This window comes from Tiliqua scincoides, chromosome 10 (assembly GCF_035046505.1).
Source record: "Tiliqua scincoides isolate rTilSci1 chromosome 10, rTilSci1.hap2, whole genome shotgun sequence".
NCBI lineage: Eukaryota > Metazoa > Chordata > Lepidosauria > Squamata > Scincidae > Tiliqua > Tiliqua scincoides.
Genome location: NC_089830.1, coordinates 2,592,150 through 2,612,325, shown reverse-complemented (window position 1 = coordinate 2,612,325; position 20,176 = coordinate 2,592,150). Strand labels below are relative to the sequence as shown.

Here is a 20,176-nt window from a genome sequence, read left to right as displayed (position 1 = left end):
TCTGAGGCAATGAGGCAAAGAAGGAAGGCCCACAGCCAGGGAGACAGACCAGGGACAGACTGCACTTGCTCCCGGTGTGGGAGGGATTGTCACTCCCGAATCGGCCTTTTCAGCCACACTAGACGCTGTTCCAGAACCACCTTTCAGAGCGCGATACCAGAGTCTTTTGAGACTGAAGGTTGCCAATACAATGCACATAAGCCTACAACAAACAAAGTGTGCAGATTCCTTTTGAAAAGGGAAAAGTTACTGTCTGGTCTAGGACATGGGAGAACCCCCTGGGTTGCAGGAGGCAGCTGTGGGGCACCTGAGAGTCTGGCCTCACCAATGTCAGCCTAGCCCAAGTGGCATCAGTAGGGTTGTGGGGGGAAAGGGATTGCACCCCCACCAGAAGTGACATCATCAAGCAGGAACATTCTGAATCCTACCCACACTTACTCAGGAGTAAGCCCCATTTACTATCATTGTTAGTAGTACAGGTCGATGAAAGTGTCGACCCCATGTGCGGCGGCAGTGAAGAAGGCCAATTCTATGCTTGGGATCATTAGGAAGGGTATTGAGAACAAAACGGCTAATATTATAATGCCGTTGTACAAATCTATGGTAAGGCCGCACCTGGAGTATTGTGTCCAGTTCTGGTCGCCACATCTCAAAAAAGACATAGTGGAAATGGAAAAGGTGCAAAAGAGAGCGACTAAGATGATTACGGGGCTGGGGCACCTTCCTTATGAGGAAAGGCTACGGCGTTTGGGCCTCTTCAGCCTAGAAAAGAGACGCCTGAGGGGGGACATGATTGAGACATACAAAATTATGCAGGGGATGGACAGAGTGGATAGAGATGCTCTTTACACTCTCACGTAACACCAGAACCAGGGGACATCCACTAAAATTGAGTGTTGGAAAAGTTATAACAGACAAGAGATAATATTTCTTTACTCAGCGTGTGGTCGGTCTGTGGAACTCCTTGCCACATGATGTGGTGACGGCATCTGGCCTGGATGCCTTTAAAAGGGGATTGGACAAGTTTCTGGAGGAAAAATCCATTACGGGGTACAAGCCATGATGTGTATGCACAACCTCCTGATTTTAGAAATGGGCTGTGTCAGAATGCCAGATGCAAGGGAGGGCACCAGGATGAGGTCTCTAGTTATCTGGTGTGCTCCCTGGGGCATTTGGTGGGCCGCTGTGAGATACAGGAAGCTGGACTAGATGGGGCTATGGCCTGATCCAGTGGGGCTGTTCTTATGTTCTTAACTACAATTCCCAGGAGGCCTTGCAGGTCTCTTGTTATCTGGTGTGCTCCCTGGGGCATTTGGTGGGCTGCTGTGAGATACAGGAAGCTAGACTAGACGGGCCTATGGCCTGACCCAGTGGGGCTGCTCTTATGTTCTTATTGTTAAGAGCATATACATTGTAGCCTGTTCAAAGTACAGAGCTGCAATATTTCCCCAGATGCAGCCACATACCATGGTAGTGTCAAGTCTAATATATTAAAACAAAATATTGCCATGTATGAAGACCCACCTGAAATTGGCTCACAACCCACAGTTGGAGAAACACTGGTCTAACCTGCCTTCAGGCCTGGCTGGGCGGGGCTTTATGCTAGAGAGCAGCCCCCTTTGGCTCCGCCCCTTCCTCCCTGTGAGAGTTCCAATGCTGGCCACCTGAGCTTTCTCACCTGGGTCCCTCCCACCCGCTCTGCTTGCCAACCAGGCTGCAGGGACTGTTGCCCACCCCCTTGCATGGCCTGGGCTTGCAGGCTGTGTTGCCCACACTGACCAGCAGGCAATGAGGTTATGGTGAGCCCTGGAGCCCTGTGCCATTGGCCAGAGGCCTGCCCAGCTGGTCACTGGCTGGTTTGGTCCCCCACGGCCCCAGCACCAGGCTCAGGAACAGGCCAGGGTACCACTGGCTGCCCAGCCATGGCTTGCCGTAGTTTGCTCCTTGGCCTTGCTGCTGCCGCCCTCCCCAGCGGGAGTGAGGGTCTGCCTGCGGCTCCATTTCCCCTGCAAGCCACAGGGGCTAAGGCAGGCTCCCTCCTCCTCCTGCTGCTACTTGCCCAACCTACAGACTGGCTCCCGGGTGGCTCTACTCCTAGGTAAGTTGGGTGATAAAAACTTGTGAGTTACAAGTGAGGAAGTCCTGAATTTGTAGTTTGACTCCATCATTAATGCACTAGGTGACCTTTGGCTGTATTCCTACATCTCGCTTAAGGAACGTAATGTGTAGGGGGAGTTGGTCTGTGTTTACTGGTCACATCTTTGGGGTCTCAGAGCTGGGAGGGGGCTCCTTTCTTACAAATTATTATTATTATTAACAGTATTTATATACCGCTTTTCAACTAAAAGTTCACAAAGCGGTTTACAGAGAAAAATCAAATAACTAAATGGCTCCCTGTCCCAAAAGGTCTCACAATCTAAAAAGATGCAAAAAGAACACCAGCAGACAGCCACTAGAACAGACAGTGCTGGGGTGAGGTGGGCCAGTTACTCTCTCCCTGCTAAATAAAAGAGGAGCACCCACTTGAAAAAGTGCCTCTTACCCAATTAGCGTTGGATGCATGCATGGGTAAAGATACAAAAGGAAATGAGGCTTTTTTTTCTCTCTCTCTTTCAGCCTTGATTACAATATTTGGACTCTCCTTACCTGGCTGTTATGAGGTTTATGATGGTTGCTGTGAGGCGGATGCGTTTCAAAGGCAATGTAGGAAGCAGGGCCCTCAAAAATGCAGAGCACAGATCAAGCTGTATGACTGGTAAATTCAAAATACTAGTTTTTACTTTTAAAGCCCTTTATGGCTGGGGACCAGGGTGTTTGAGAGAGTGCCTCCTTGCCTATAATACTATCCATATTCTGAGGTCTTCAGAGGGGCCCTTCTGACTGTGTTGCCACCAGCAGAGGTGAGGGGGGGGGAGACAGTTTAAAATAGGGCCGCCTTGGTGGTGGCTCCTGGTTTGTGGAATTTCCTCCCCCTGGAATTAAGTCTGTCCTCTTTGGAGACCTTTCAGTGTGGCCTTAAGATCTTTTTATTTAGGAAGGCTTTTGAATGACATTACGGACTGGAGTTTTTAAAGAGGGCATGCCGGTATTAATTTAATTAGTATCTGTTTTTATTCTGTAAGCCTGCCTTGAGTGCAGGGAAAAGGTGGGACATAAATGTAATGTGCTAATTACTGTACAGACATGTAGGTCAGCAGTCATTAACCCATTATTGCCTGGCCCACAGGTGTACACTTTTGGTCTCTGTTGCATATATGCAACGTTGGGCAGGAATGGCTTAGTCTGGGCAGTCCTGTGACCACCCATGCTCTTCCTCCTTCCTGGAGCATCACTGTGCTTGCTTGTGCGCACCTGTGTCCAAGCAGTGTGGACCTCCTTACGCACAAATTGAGCAAGGGTGAGAGGAGGCAGGCCAAAGGCACTCATGGAGTATATGTGTTTTTTAGCCCACAAGGCTGGGGCCATTTGGAGAGGTATCTCCATCTGTACTCCATCTACCAACAGTACACACCTTGAATGTAATGTGTGAATAGTGCACTGTGATGCATACATGCCTCCTCAGTCATCACCACTGTCTTGCACAGGATGCCTTTCCTTTGGAGGCACATTGGGCATCCAGTAGGAGGGCTGTTTTGATGGTGGTGCCACTGTATGGGCCAAGGCTTGGTTTATGTCAATTGAACCAATTAGGCCCAATTAGGCCCCATGCCTAAGGGGTTTCCAGCAGCCTGCTAAGGTTTGAGGAAGAGGGGGATGTTGATTCAACAGTCTTAACTTCCTGAGTCTTGACCGACAAGCACAAGATAGGGTTTTCTCCTTGGCTTTGGAACACTCTTCCTCAGGAGGCTCATGCTTTCCACTCTATCTTGGCATTTAACATAGCCCTAAAGATCCTGCTGGTCCAGTTAGCTTTTTGTGAATGAATGGATGCTGCTGTGGGGGTCAGGTGAGGGGTAATCTTGCTGCTCTCCTCTGCATGTGTCATTTGTATAACAAATGATCCTGCCCTATGCTAGGGTAATCTTGCCAAATGCACACTCCATATTGCAGGCTTTACAGAGGTGGGAGAAAATGGCCATAACAAAATAAAAACACACAACACTACTTTCTGTATTTCTGCCTTAGGAAAACACTAAAATCTGCAAAGAAATATAATTTCTCCGTCTCTATTTATAGATAGCAGTAACAATTTTAAATTTTCTTTCAATTCTTAAAAAGTTGGTAGTGTTTATATTTTGAATTTTTTTTTTTACTGAACTTGAATTACATGTTAATTATAGAACAGTGTAAAAATTTATCTGCAAAGACTAATATGTTAATATATGTGTAATGTGCATTTTTTAGGATTGGCTGAGAAGCTGGGGCCCTGCAGAAAAAAATGACAATTGGGCCCCATATCCTGTATGGCTGGTCCTGTTGTGATGCTCTTGGAGGTCTGATTGGCCCCTACACTATACTCCTTTGGGAGTGATGTAAGGACCAGGTTTTTTCACTCAGCTTTTTGGAGAGAAGTGATGGTGGGTCTGATTTTCAGTGGGTCTGCAGGTGGTGACCACAGACCACTTAGCAGTCCCTATGCTTTCTGGCTGATGTTTGGGTGACCTTTGAATGCTGGCGGTGCTGTCACTCTAGTGGTAGCATGAGGCGGAGTCTGCAACCCACACAAGTGGCTCAGGTAGTGCAGCTCATCCAGGATGGCACATCAATGCGAGCTGTGGCAAGAAGGTTTGCTGTGTCTGTCAGTGTGGTGTCCAGAGCATGGAGGCGCTACCAGGAGACAGGCCAGTACACCAGGAGACGTGGAGGAGGCCGTAGGAGAGCAACAACCCAGCATCAGGACCGCTACCTCCGCCTTCGTGCCAGGAGGAACAGGAGGAGCACTGCCAGAGCCCTGCAAAATGACCTCCAGCAGGCCACAAATGTGCATGTGTCTGCTCAAACAGTCAGAAACAGACCCATGAAGGTGGTATGAGGGCCCGACGTCCACAGGTGGGGGTTGTGCTGACAGCCCGACACTGTGCAGGACGTTTGGCATTTGCCAGAGAACACCAAGATTGGCAACCTCACCACTGGCGCCCTGTGCTCTTCACAGATGAAAGCAGGTTCACATTGAGCACATGTGACAGACGTGACAGAGTCTGGAGATGGCAGGGAGAACGTTCTGCTGCCTGCAACATCCTCCAGCATGACCTGTTTGGCAGTGGGTCAGTAATGGTGTGGGGTGGCATTTCTTTGGGAGGCCGCACAGCCCTCCATGTGCTCGCCAGAGGTAGCCTGACTGCCATTAGGTACTGAGATGAGATCCTCAGATCCCTTGTGAGACCATATGCTGGCGCGGTTGGCCCTGGGTTCTTCCTAATGCAAGACAATGCTAGACCTCATGTGGCTGGAGTGTGTCAGCAGTTCCTGCAAGATGAAGGCACTGATGCTCTGGACTGGCCCGCCCGTTCCCCAGACCTGAATCCAATTGAGCACATCTGGGACATCATGTCTCGCTCCATCCACCAGCGCCACATTGCACCACAGACTGTCCAGGAGTTGGCGGATGCTTTAGTCCAGGTCTGGGAGGTGATCCCTCAGGAGACTGTCCGCCACCTCATCAGGAGCATGCCCAGGCGTTGTAGGGAGGTCATACAGGCACGTGGAGGCCACACACACTACTGAACCTCATTTTGACTTGCTGTACGGACATTACATTGAAGTTGGATCAGCCTGTAGTGTGTTTTTCCACTTCAATTTTGAGTATGGCACCAAACCCAGACCTCCATGGGTTGATAAATGTGATTTCCATTGATGATTGTTGTGTGATTTTGTTGTGTGCACATTCAACTATGTCAGGAACAAAGCATTTAATAGGAATATTTTGTTCATTCAGATCTCGGATGTGTTTAAGGTTCCCTTTATTGTTTTGAGCAGCTTATTTTAAAAAACCTTAGCTATGGGAAAGGGCATTGCTAGATAATGAGATGGGGTGGGGCACACTGGTGCACATGTGGTGAGGGAGAAAAAGGGTGAGCAGCAACTCTGTACTCTTTTTTGGGGGGAGGGTGGCATGGACCAAGCTTACTCCCCACGCTACACAGGCAAGGTAGATTTGGACTGTGTCCCTGGCTTTTTACAGCCACTATTTTTCTCAATAAAAACATAAGGGCTAGGTCATGTCATTTCACAAAAAAACTTCTATAAAAATCCCATGCCTGCTTACTGAGGAGTAAATCCAATGGGGCTTAAGTGTGTAAAGAACCACATTAATCACAGAAGTCATGACAAGGCATGGCCAGACTTCATTTGCACTGATACCTTCACAAGACAATTGTATTTGTGGAGTCAAATACCGCCTGCTGTAGAGAACACACACACACACCCCGAAAGTGATTGTGAACAGGAACCCGTATTACACAATAATGGCATGGCGGGGGAGGGGGTGTCCACATCTGTCCTCCACCTGCTCTCATGCAAGTTTTCACTGGTGATGATTCAGGACATAAATTCCTTTTACAGAAACAAACTCCGAAAGCGACAGCTCCTGTTAGGCCATTTCTGCTTCTTTGCACCTCCAGGAGGTGACTGGTGCTGTGAATTCAGCCTCACAAGCGGAGGCAAATCTCACCTTGGGGCATCCTCTTATTTTATTTTTGGATATATCTCCCACCTTATTGCCTGAGCACTGGGGGACCAAACAAAAACATGCACGTTTTAAAACAGGGAAGCAAATATTGTACATTAAAAGAGTTTTGTTAAACACAGAGAAGAATAGCACCCAAAATTACAAATCCAGCAGGGCAACGTTTTCAATCCTTAACTGAACCCCACAGCAGTATTCATTCATGAAAAGATAACTGGACCAGGAGGGCCTTTAGGGCCATTTTAAATGCAAAGGGGGAGAGCATGAGCTTCCTGAGGAAGAGAGTTCCACACCACTGGGGCCAACACAGAGGAGGCCCTTGTCTTTTGTTCATTAGTCAAGCTCCAGGAAGTGAAGGCAGTTGAATCAGCATCCCTTCTTCCTCAAATCTCAGTGGGTTAGCAGAATCTCAGGACAAGGTCCTTAAGGTACCCGAGGTCTAAACCGTTTAGGGCAGCGGTTCTCAAACTCACTGAGAACTGCTGGTGAATGCTTATGGAGGCAGGGACTGGGAGGGGGGATATGCCCTGGCTCTGCTGTAGTCATCATGATGCTGTTGGCACCCAAAAGCTTGTCTCCTTGGGGGGGGGGGGGTATAAGCAAGCCCCGGATAGGCCAGGAGGCCTGCAGCCCCCTCTGTCGGTTCCCCTAAGCAGTTTATTGCTCCAAGTCAGAGCGATGTCTGGTTTACCCCATTGTCTCCTGGTAAACCAGAAGTGGCTCTGACTAGTTTATTGCTTCAATCTGCCTCTTGGGGGATACCCATGGGGGGGCCTGCGGGCCTCCTGAACCCTCTCTGAGGCTTGTTGACCCCTCCCCCGGCAGGGAGACAAGCCTCTGGGTGCCCACGCTCTGTGATTACTGTGATGCTGCCAAGGCACCTATTCCTGGGTCACTCCCCTTAAGGGGCAATGGCCGGTTTTTTGTTCCTGTGGTGGGTTGCGACCCACTGCTTTGAGTACTAGCAGTTTAGGGCACCAAGCGGAACAAGTGCTTTGAACTGAACCTGGAAAGAGTTCTGAAGCCACCACAGTTGCATGGTGGATGGGAGTCACAAGACAAAGCAGGAGAGGGGATAGTATGCTTTCATTCAGAGGGGAGTAGGGTTGGGAGATGCCAATGATGAGCTCTTGCCCAGTAGGGCGTACAAAGCTTCAGATCAGATAAAATAATGGGGGTTGCCCTCTCAGCAGCTACCAGTCATTCTGTGATGACACACCATTGGGTAGGTGTGGCAAACCCATTCCCTCCTGAATGAACTTGGACCATCCAGGCAAATCAGTAAAATAAAATAAGTTTGGGACAGCAGCAGCAGCCGCCTACCCAGTGGGTTTGCCTAGGTGGGCTCAGGCCTGGCCCTTTTGGGGCAAAAGCCCTGCAAATGCACTTCCCCTGGAATAACCCACCCATACTACCCTCTGCAGAAACAGATGTGGTGGGGAGAGGGAGAAATTGCTGCCAGGGCAAAATCTATCTGCGTGGGTGGGGGGGGGGGCGGTCCAAGGGCACCATCTCACCCGGGTGTAAGTCCCATGTACTCTAATGGGACTTACTCCTGAGTAGGCCTGCAGAGGCTTGGTCTCCTAAATGAGTGCAGAGCTGCAAAAGGTATCCTTCTGGCCCTTTCCTTTGTCCTGGGATGGGGGAAAGTTTTGCTAGAAGGGACTTTGCTGGCACACTAGGGGCTGTAGGTCTACTCGAGAGCAAACCCCTCCGTGTCATTGCACGCCTTGATCCTAGGCAGGTGGACTCAGCAGTCCCTGGGGATGAGCGTGCACAGGATTGCAGCCCCCCCCCCGTGTCTCCCCTCCCTCTCCTCCCTGCTGAGCTTGCATCCAGCCAAGCAGCCCCTCCTTAATCGCCTTGGTGCATCGCCTGGATGCCAAGACTTGGGGAGCTTCAGGATCATTTTTGCATCCCTCCCCAAGCTGCTTTCCCTCTCTTCCCCGCCGTGACCGACACCCCCCCACTCAAAAGCACACAGCCTCCTCCTCTTCCTCCTTGACTGCTCAGGCATTTGCTCCCCCCCTCCTTTGGAAAGGTGATAAATGGCCCTTTTCAGACAAGACATATATTGGGAGCTGCTGGGGGGGGGGGCGCGCGGCGGCTGGGATCAGAAGAGGCAAAGCCAAAGCAGAATAGAGGAGTCTGATGGGGGGGGGAGAGATCTACAGCACGGCAAACCTTCCAGCTTGCAAAAGCTCATCGAGGTCCCAAAGGTGACCCCCCCCCCTTCTTCTTTAATTGCACGGAGCTCTAGCTGCGCATTTGCAGGCTGGGGGGGGCATATTTAAGAAGCAAGCCCCCCTCCCGCAGCCAGCCTCCCTGCACAAGAAGGCAAGCAACAAACAGCTCCCTGGGAACGTGCACTTGAAGGCTGCTGGTGCAGGGAGATTATAAATTGGCCTCTCTCTCCCCCCCCCCACCCCAAAGCCCTTCAGCCACCTTTGCAAGAGCAGGAGGAAGCAAGATTCCCTATAAAACTGTAAAGGGGGGGGTACCACTCTCTGGCGGCTGCTGCTGCTGGGGGGGGGGGCTCTGTAGAATTTGCCACACTGCAAATGGCTTGTTCTACAAATGCAAGCACCCCCTTCCTTCTCGCCCCTCCTTTGCAAAATGGGTGATTCTTTCCCGGCCTTCTATCAATGCAGAGATCTTGTCAATTTCTTGTCAATTTCACTCCAGGAGCTGTGAATGGGGGGGGGGGAGAAAGAGAGAGGGAGGGGCAGCCAGCAAGTTTTTCTTTTCTTTTACATTTAGTAAAGGGGGAGGGGGGAGATTTTTTTTGCCCAGAAATATATAGCATCCCAGCTCATGAAAAGTGGAATTGGGGGTTGGCAGAAGGTGGACAGGGGGGCTACCAGTTAACAAATCTTTCAGCAGCCCATCCAGGTTGAGACACTGTATCAGGCACTTGCTCCTCCAGTTCCAGCGTTTAGTTAAGATCTGGTAGAGGGACCATTCAGATAGATAAATAAATAAATAAATGAAATTCCCCCCCCCCCAAAGGATGTATCACTGATTAATCACCTGGACCTGAAAAGTCTAATTCCCCTGGGGAGCTTCTGCTGTTAATCCTGAAAAGCTGGATCCCAGATAGACAGAAGGAAAGAAGCACAGAGAGAGAGAGAGAGAGAGAAACTGGGGAAGGAGAGAAGGGGAGGAAAGGAGAGAGAAAAGGAGGAGGGAGAGAGACAGACAGACACACACACCCAGAGATTCAGCTCTCCTTTCTCCCCAAGCTATGGTGTGACTTGGTTTGGTCCAGCTGCAGCAGCTGGGAAAAAAAAAAGAAAGCAGCTCTGTGCATTTGGCATTTTTTTTTTCTGGAGCCAAAAAGAATTCTGGATCTATAAGACTAAACCAGGGCCCCCCCCCGCCCCTCCTTTTTTTCTTCCTTGGGAATCCTCCCCTCTTTACCCAGATTCTCCCACTGAGCAGAGGAAGGGGGGTCGAGGCGGCAGCAGCAGCCAAGCTGAGCATCCTTCCCTCTCCCCCTTCCTCCTCCTCCTCCTCCCTCCCTTCCTCCCTTCTCCTCCTCCTCCAAGCAAATCAGCCCCCCAGCCCCTCTTTTGACATGCACCCGTCTCTTGGCTGGGACCAGCCGGCATGCCGCTGCTGCTTTGAACCCAACTGGGGGAAGCTGGGGATTTTTGCTCTCATGACGGTGGAGGTGAGCTACTGGAGCCGGATTCTGCTGCTGTCGGTGGGGGTTTTGGCCACATCAGCCGCCGGTAAGTGGGGCTCAGAGGAAGGGGGTGGGCTTGGGGAGGACAGGTGGGGGGGTGCCTCTGTGCCTGGGCTGGGGAGTGCCCCCCCCCATCCGCACCCCAGAGGAGAAAGCTCCCTTCTTGGGCATTTGGGTTCCCAACTTGGGTGGCTGGGCTCAGAGTCTCTGGGGGGGGGTCTCCTTGGGGGGAAGCCTGGCTCTGGGGTGACCCTGCTGGGCTGCCTGTCGCCCCTTGCCTGATGAAAAAGGCAGGAGGGGAAAGTTTGCAAGGATCTATAGGAGCTGAATGGCAAGAATTGGGTATAGGAGCAACAATTTTCCAAGGCAGATTTGCTTGGGAGGAAGAAGAGGATGAAGACTGGGGACCTCTCCATCCCAATGCTGGCTGTCGCACCAGCCTGTTACCTTTTTGCAAAGCTGAGTGTGCAATTAGGATTTGGTAGTGGCTTTCCCCACCGCTCTCCATCTCCCCCCATCACCAAACTCCTTTGGATTCCTGATGTGCCTTGGGGGAAAAAAAACCTTTGATGTTTGCCTGCTCAAATTGCTTGCCAACCTATTCTCCAAGATTGCGCACTCCGGCACTATATATTGGGCTGCCATCTGATTCGCACTCACCTGGGTGGAGGAAGCCCCACTGACTCTAGTGGGGCTTACTTCTGAGCAGACATGCATATGAGTGGGCTGCCGTGGGTGTGGGTGTCACATCTTTTAAGGAGAGGCGAACCAAGAAGGGGGACCCAGTTTGGCCCACGCAGGGTGAGAATAACTTGGCTCACCTTCAGTTGAAAAGGGACTTGGGATAGGTAAAAGAGGAGGCTGGGGTCCTTAATGCCCCCTCCCCCGGCTGTCCAGCCCAGGTTTTTTTCTCCTGCTTGTGCCCTTGCTGCAGAACCCAGGCAGAGAACTAATCTATTGCTGAAGTTCAGGTCTTGCTGGAATATGATGGAGAGAAAACAGCAGTGACAGACAGTGTTTACTCTGGAAGGAGTTTTTGGTCCTGATGTCTTCATTATCAGCAGTGCTTCTTACAGGAATTGGGGTAGGGGGAAGGGGTCTTCTTCCCCCCTCCTCAATACTACTAAAGTGCCTGCGTGTATTTCTGCCAGTTGTCAACTTTGGGGTGGTGATTGAAATGCAACACGGAGGTTGCCTTTTCATCCTGGGGAGAGTCTCTCTCCAAGCCGGCTTTTGGACTGTGACAATTCCTGGCTTGTTCTGGAACATCTCTTGGAAAGCCTGACAAAGCAGGGGGTTGAAGGTGGGAAGTGGCGTGGGGAGGCAGCAGACCAAGCGAGCGGGGATAAAATATACCTTTGCACTTCCCTTCTCCTTTGGACCTTCTCAAGGCAGGCTGTGAGAGAAGAAGCAGTCAGATTTGGCTTATCCTGCTGATGGGACTTTGGGTAGGCATTGAAATGGGTTGATGGATATTTCCTGGTCCTCCTTGTACTTTCGATACCGTATGTCATCCTGCTAGATGTTTTCAGTCTTCACTTCCATGACAACTTGGTGGTTCTCCCTCCTTGCCTATAGCTGTAGCTTTAAAAAACCGACTCTGAAGTCCACAGATATTTTGGGTTATATCATATTAAAGGTGCTCCATATCTGTTGAGTTTTCTCATTTTCCCCTCCCTTGCCATACCGGATTTTGATTTCCGTGGACTTTTGTACACTTGGATTGGGTATGGGTCATATTTGGATTGCGTGTGGGTCTGCAAATCCTTCTCCTTTCTCTGTGAACCAGCCTCTGTTACATTCCCATCTCTTGAGTCCAGTTGGCTGTCTTTAATGAATGGTGGTCCGAAGATGCCAAGTGCAATTCTCAAGCCTTCTCCCCCACCCCACCCCACCCCAAGACAGTTTCAAGTAATGAGTGCCCAGTTAAGAATATTCTTAACACCATGTCTGCCTGTCCATTGTCTACATAAGCATGGCCAGTGGGCTGGTGCTTGTCGAGACTCTGTTATGATGCTGGGCCCTTAGTCAAAGGTCACTGTTCTGCAATGTGGTAAAAAAAAAAAAAGGGAATCTGGGAGGCTGCATGTTGTCTGTCCTACGCCCCCTTCAACCCAGTTGCTCCCCCCCCCCTGGAAAAAAGGTGTATGAATATGAAGCAATAACCAGGAATGTCCAAAGTGTGGCACTACAGCTGTGGGAATAGAACTATTGGGAAACAGTTGTAGCCTGTATTAAATATCTCTGTCCCAATGCATTCACCTTGGATTTAATTCCTGAGACCTGGAAGACCTGTCCCTGAGTCCTGTGGCTTGATGAGCCTTCCTTGGACAAGTCCTTTAAGCTTTGACATGAGCTTTTCAAATGAGCGGGGAGGAGAAGCCAGGTTGCAGCCAATTCTCTCTACATTTGTTGCAGCTTGAAATAAATCGTGGGAACAGCCAGATCCCAAAACCACAGCCAGTTCATCTGGTGCAGGTTACCAAATTCGCTTTCATTTAAATATAACTTTATTTTTCAGTCCAAAGAGGAAATGCTCAGTTCTCTTTTCATGGGGGAAAAAAAAATATTCTTTTGCACTGGAGGTAGTTGAAAAAAAAGAGCGTTCAGAACTGCAGACTGATTCTCAGAAGACTGGCCACTTAGCTTCATCATTGCCTGGGACAGGAGATCTTAAACCTAGTCTATCTGTGTCCTACTAGACTTCTTTTGCAAATTGCCGAGGAGAGACATTAGTTCGCTGCCTCTGAAAGGCAGTGTGTTTCGGCTTCCAACAGGGTGTGATCCAGGCAAAATTAAGGGCTTTTAAGTCTTCTTCTAATCACTGGGTGTTAACTGTATTGCTGGTATTGAATTCAAATTTACTTTGCTGTTTAAAACTAGAAGTGCGTGGAGTGTCTCGACATTTTCACTCGCTAAATCAAAACTCTGTTTTGACCTCCGTCCAAATTCCTTCAGTGTTTCTCATTTTTTTGGGGGGGGGGGAACTTTCTCTCCACACCTTCCTTTTCGCTTTGGTGCAGCTCTAGTTTAAATGGATGTGACTGGCATATTTTATGTGCCTCAGAGGTTGACTTTGGCAGCTGCTCACCCACCAGGTCTAGGTTCTGCCTGCTGAGGACAATGCAAACGAGGGCAGGTTGTATCTGTGTGCTGCTGACATCCCACCGAGAGCCCAGGACGGCATCTGTTTGGCCAGCCTGTTATTTTCTTTGGGCAGTCTTGTAGGATAGACTAGGCAGAGAGACCAGGAGTGTTCCATGAGCATGGGCGGGTGGAGAGTTGAACTCATTCACGCTTTTCTGGCTGTAAGTCCAACACCCTCCACCCACTGACTTGAAACCCATGGGCTTCATAAAGGCTACGATTCAAGGCTAGTCCAAGGCATTTGGGGCATATGAGTTGTACCAAAAAATTACAATCCAATAGATTCTGTCTCAATTGTCCTGTTTGGGGGAAAGGACTGCATAAATGTCCTCCTCTTGCTATCATTTTCTCCTTTTCAGATCTTGAAAGCCCAAGTCTGTTGTGATTCCCTGTATCTTGAAGAGTCACTGAAACTGCCACAGTGCAGCACTTTTTATTTTCTCCTATATGAAAGCTGTTATCCCTTATTCTGCCGCACTCTGGGATGACCAACAGCCAGCATGCAAGGCTGGGACGGTACAGGAGCAGATGCCATGAATGACTGGTCTTCACCAGTGGGAATCCTGCAGAAAGGATCAATGCTATTGATTCAACTGTTTCCATGTGCAAATACTGCCCATTGTGGTTCAAATAGGCCCCTGCAACTGTTGATGATGAAAAGCATTAAAAAAAACCATGCAAGCATCCACATTAGACATGACGCACTCCCACCATGTGACTCTTGTTAGTTGTTAGATGATGGACATTTTGCTAATTAACAGACCAATCCTAACTTGCACTGGAACAGGCAAGTGGGCCTGCACTGTATCGAGCCCAAGTTTCAGGCCGCTGTTGGGTCAGCTCGAGGAAAAGGGAGACTTTTCCCCTTACCCCGGGGAGAGCCACGGCAGCCCCAATAGGGCTTCTCGGATCTGTGCCACCTAAATCTGTGGCGCAAATCCTAGCAACCTGGGACTGCCCCGGGCCGCCCGTAATGGGGCTAGAATCCGGCATAACTGCCAGATCCTAGCCTTTCCTCCCGCTCCTCACTCTCCAGCCCCAAGGAATGCCTGCCCGCCCCCCTAGGAACACCTACTACCTGCCTTCCCCGCCTTGAAACACCTCCCTCCCACCTCCCCACAACCTCTCAGACCCCTGTGCTGGCTGAGCTTGACCGACGCAACTCACCCGTCCTCTGGTCCCGCATTGGTGCAGGGAGGCTGGCATACGTCTGTGTGCTGGCTTATCTTCCCTTATTTTGGCATGAAAGTGCTGCTTTATGGCACTTTTGCGATGTTGGACCAGGGTCTTGCATTGGCCCAAGGGTGACTTTGGATTGTGCCCTAAGCAGGGCTGCAGAGGCATTACTAGGGTTTGCGACACCTGGTATGTGAGCTTATTGGTCACCCCCACGATGGATCTCCTCCTATACCAGATCATACAGAATAAATTACAATATTATATGCACAGTCTAAATGCAGTGGCTTCACTCATGTTGGTGTAACCATTCATTCATTCATTCATTCATTCATCAACTATATAACAATTGGGTCATTCAAGAAATCAGTAATCAACAAAAACCCAGTGGCCAACTCATGCAACTAAGAGCTCAGATCCGTGGAAATGAGAGATGACTTCTACTAACACCTGACTGGTTCCCTGCTGTGTCTTATTAACACCTAATTGTTCCGATAGCCAATCGGTCTCCTTGGTTAGTTTTGAGTTAAGGAAACTTTTTGTTACATAAGGCAGTTGTGTTTCCCTTTTCAGGTTCTTTGGGTTGGTGGGGAATGCCCATTTCTGCCTGTCTGCATCCACCGCCCCTCTTCCTCTTGCTCCCTGCATTTGACAAGGAATTGGGGAGGAAGAGGAAATGCACAGGAGAGGAGAGTGGCAGGCCAAAGCTTTGTTTTTCAACCAATGGGATGTGTACCACTGGTGGCATAAGAACAGCCCCACTGGATCAGGCCATAGGCCCATCTAGTCCAGCTTCCTGTATCTCACCGCGGCCCACCAAACGCCCCAGGGAGCACGCCAGATAACGAGAGACCTGCAAGGCTTCCTGGGAATTGTAGTTAAGAACATAAGAACAGCCCCACTGGATCAGGCCACAGGCCCATCTGGTCCAGCTTCCTATATCTCACAGCAGCCCACCAAATGCCCCAGGGAGCACACCAGATAACAAGAGACCTCATTCTGGTGCCCTCCCTTGCATCTGGCAAGCAGTATATCAATATGCATGCACAACTTGAGGTAATTCATGCGGTGGGGTTGCCTAACAATCATGGTCAGAAAAGGGAATGACTTGGCCAGAAGTGCCTTGATGTTGTGGAAGCCACACGCGGAATGGTCCAGGCCTGTACATATATGCATTGGGGCTATGGAGAAAGATGGGAAGCCCCAACAAAGCAATGGCAGTGTGGGCATTTTATAGTTGCCAAAAGACGGGGGGGAAGGGCTTTGGTGATGTGTAGAAAAAAATCCCCGTGGCCCTAGTTGGGGCTTAGTGTGGTGGGTTCCCCAGCTTACTGCGGTCATGGCGTCCTGTTGCGGCAGAGTCAGGGTGGCACTGCCATCTTGAGTTGCATGTGATCTTGCATGATGCAAGATGGGGGTGCTCGGGAAAGCTGGTAAGAAGAGGCTGTCGAGGACATCTGCAGTGCCTCTGAGTTCGCCACAGTTTTGAAACCACTGGCTTAGTGGTACTCAAAATATTATCATCTCTAATGGTGATACTGTTAAAACAAATAAGTGAATACAACAGTTAAAAAGCACTGGGCTACAGCAGTGTTTTTCAAGGTTTGCCGTACCATTCACATCATCCACATATTCTAAGTACTATCAGAAGTAACTGGTGATGCCAACATTGCCAGTTCGGGGTTGGGAGGCCAGATCCGATGCAATCAACACCAGTAGGGGGCTCAAGGCAGATAGGGGCTTTCTTGAGCATGGAAAAGCATGCTTTGGAGCTCTGTTCGCCTTTTACTGAGCTGAGCCTCCTACCACTGTTTGCTCTGTCATGTTCCTGGTCTCGCTGGCAGGTGGCAGGTGTCCAGGAGTCCCACGAGTACCACCAGACACTACCTCAAGTACCACTGGTGGTACCTGTACCACTGGGTTAGAGCATTGCCGGTTGCTGGGTTTTGTGTCTTGTTTGATCATGTTCTAGTGTAACCAAGAAACCAAACCCTAAGTTACTCCTATGAAGATAAGAATTGGCTCAGTTCTCAGGTAAACAGAGATCTACAGTACAAATGATTCTGAATCATATTTCAGGAGGGGGGGGGTTTGAAGTTTCACGGAATGGAATGAGAATTGGACTGGATTGTGTTGACGCGGTCTGAATTGGCTCACCTATACCTGAGGTATTCTTTTGAGTATTTTAAAATGGAAATATGGGTTTTAAGGACATAAGAGCCAGGATCATGCAGTGGTTCTAGGATTGGACTTATACCTAGAAGATCCAGGTTTCAAATCCCTGCTTGGCCATGAAGCTGCCTGGGTTCCCTTGGACCAATTGCTCTCCCTTAGCCTTGCCTACCTCACAGGGTTGTTAGGAAGACAAAAGGAGGGTAGGAACCAAATTTTGGAGCTCATATTAACACTTTATTGGTTCCATGCTGTATCATAACATCTCGTTGGCTCTCAGAACAGTCAGTCTCATAGGTCAGTTTTGAGTTAAGAAAATCTACTTTTTGTTCCATAAGGCAGTTGTGTTTTCATTTTCTGTTATTTGGCCATAACATTTGATAGAATACAGGTATTCCAATGTGGTTTGTTTCATTGCATTCTGCATTAAATTACCTTTCCAGAGATATATAACATGATGGTATCATTTGTACATATCAAGTTTTTCACAATTTGGGTCACTAGAGTCAAGCTCAGCTTGTTGCCCTCCTAAAGCTTGTTGCCTGGCGCAATTGCTGCCCTCTGCACCCCGTCAGCTATGCCACTGTCTGAGGCCGACTGAGACATCTGCTCAGGAAGTGGGTTGAAGGGGGTATCTGGCTCCCATCCTGCCCTTTTTGTCATCCTCCTACTTTCTGGATTTGAAAAGGAAGAGGGCAGTGGAGGATTGTGGAAGAGAGGGGAGTGGTGAGTCAAGGTATTTTGGGTGTATTTGCCAGGGAACTGTGATTGTCTACAACTCTTTGCTCACTGTACCCTTGTGGGAAACCTGGGTTTCTTTCTGTGTAATGTACAAAATCACCCTTGCACGGTAATGTGACTTTTGGGAAAAGTCTTCTTCCTACCTGTGCTATGGTACCTGGCCCCCCAAATGGGGGGGGGGGGGAAACCATTCCATAAAGTGCTGTCTTGTAGTGAAGATGTTAATACAGTGCATTGACTTCTAAACTATTTCGGAGGCTTGTTTTATACCTGCATCTTGAAAAGGGGAGTTTATTTTCCAAATTAAAGTTGTAGGGGAAGGTCTTTCCTTAGTGACTAAAGGAGTTTGTGCACCTAAGACTAGAAGTGCCTTCAGAGGAAGGGTTGTTCTGAACTGCCATTGCATTGATGCACAGAGCTGTCCAAGCGAATATTCCCTGTAATGGGTCCATGCAGCTGCACGCACCCCTTTTTGCTTCTTGGCTGGCCAGGCCATCTTCTGGCATTTGGCAGTGATGTCAAACACCATTGTGAACTTCTAGGTCAGCTGAGCTCCAAGATGCATAGCTGTACAGTGACTGGCCATGCAAGGTAATTTCTCTCCTCCCCGCACCCAAAAATGTCATGTGTTGGTTTATGCTTCTTTTGGTGGTAAGCCCCCCCACTTTGCCAGCTTGCTCCAGTAGGAAGTAAGACGTGGTGCCATGGGTCAAAATGCGTTTGAATATTGCAACAGAGCAGTGGTTCTCACTCCTTTAGCACCGGGACCCACTTTTTAAAATGACAGTCTGTCAGGACCCACTGGAAGTGATGTCATGAGCAGAAATGACATCATCAAGCAGGAAAATTTTTTAACAATCCTACAGATCTGTGATATTTCCCCAAATGCAGTCACTTAACCAGGTTAGCATCAAGTCTAATATATTAAAAATAAAATATTGAAATGAACGGGGACTTACCTGAAATTGGCTCGCGTCCCACCTAGTGGGTCCCGACCCAGAGTTTGAGAAACACTGCAATAGAGAGACTGCAATGGAAACTCTCAGCTTCCTCAACCTTACCTCTGAAGGAGGCTCTGAACTGCATCATCCACCCCAAGCAGCAAAGTCTTAGGAGCTGACTTTGCAATCGTTGTTCAGTGGGGTCACTGTCAACCTCTTGGGCTGCAGACCCTTCTGGAATCGGTTCTGGGGTCCGCTTTAACCAGTCTGCCAGCCTCATGTTGTGCCTCGCAGATTCGTGCTGTTCCTGCCAGTTTGTAACTGGGGGCTAAGGCACCTCACCTTCTCCAACAGTCTAGAGCAGGGGTGCCCAAACCCCAGCCCTGGGGCCACTTGCGGCCCTTGAGGCCTCTCAGTGCGGCCCTCAGGGAGCCCCCAGTCTCCAATGAGCCTCTGGCCCTCTGGAGATTTGTTGGAGCCCACACTGTCCCGACACAACTGCTGTCAGCGTGAGGGCGACTGTTTGACGTCTCAAACTGCTTGACGTTTGACGCGTGAGCTGTGGATGAGGGCTCCCTTCACTGCTTGTTGTTTCACGTCTGTGGTGCAGTAGCGGCAGCAAAGGAAAAGCCAGCCTTGCTTTGTGAAAGGCCTTTTATAGGCCTTGAGCAATTCAAGACCTTCATTCGTTCATATAAGTTCCATCTTTAATATATTCATTTGTGTAAACTTATCTAAATTTATTCAAATTATAAATGTAAATAAGTTCCCCCCCCGGCCCCGACACAGTGTCAGAGAGACAATGTGACCCTCCTGCCAAAAACTTTGAACACCCCTGGTCTAGAGTAGATAAAACCCCCCACCGTTACTATGGCTGATCATGTTAAGTGCAAAATTTCCTACTCCACCCCTTAAGACAGCCAACTAATCTCAGACTTTTTTTGTGGGTGAGGCTGCTTCTCTAGGGGAGTGTCGATGGTAGGATAAAGCTCCAACATCCAGCCCTACTGTGCCCTTTTGTCGTGATTGGCAGTCTGATGGCACCATCTGCCCTCCGTTTTGTGCACAGGGTTGGTGGCAAAGATGTCTCCCTCCTCAATTTTTGGGAAATGGGATAGTTATTTCCTAGCTTTTTAGATATGGATCTCATTGGTATATGTGGAACTGTCAACGCTCACCGAGTCCTTTGAGCGTTCCGTCTTCCTGCCGAGCGGATTTGCAGACCTAGGGATCGGGGTGTGGGGAAGAGAGAAATAGCCTTGGGTGGCAGTCTTCCAGTAGTCTAGGAGGTTCTGTCGGAAAGAGACACATATCAAAATGGGTGCATGGAACATGATCCAGGCAGTCTGCCATGGATCTCGGTCTTTCGCGTTCACTGCCAAGTTGATTCAGAGCATTATCGAGCAATTTGCCTGACTGTCTTTTTCTTTGCCTCTGAGCCCGTGCGTGCGTTGCACTTGCTGTCCATGGTTCAAGCTGTCTGATGGAAGCTGAAGAATGATGCAATTCTCAAGCAGTCAGTCATGTGATAAGTTGTGAAAAACCTACCGGTGATATCGATACAGGCACCCCCCCTGTATCCGTGGATCCCATATCAGCGGATTCACTTATCTGCAGTTCTCTGCACCTCCCACACACATTACTTATTTGCCTTCCTTTACTGTGGCACAAAACAGTCCTGTCTCT

General features: G+C 49.4%; 1 protein-coding gene across 1 annotated transcript in view; it reads left to right on the top strand.

The window, feature by feature from the left end:
• Positions 1–10,202: 10,202 nt before the first annotated feature.
• CSMD2 (CUB and Sushi multiple domains 2) overlaps positions 10,203–20,176 on the top strand; it is a 594,109-nt gene continuing 584,135 nt past the window's right edge. The window contains exon 1 of the mRNA XM_066638160.1: positions 10,203–10,359. Coding sequence (XP_066494257.1) covers positions 10,203–10,359 — 157 coding nt within the window. The remainder of the gene's footprint in view (positions 10,360–20,176) is intronic.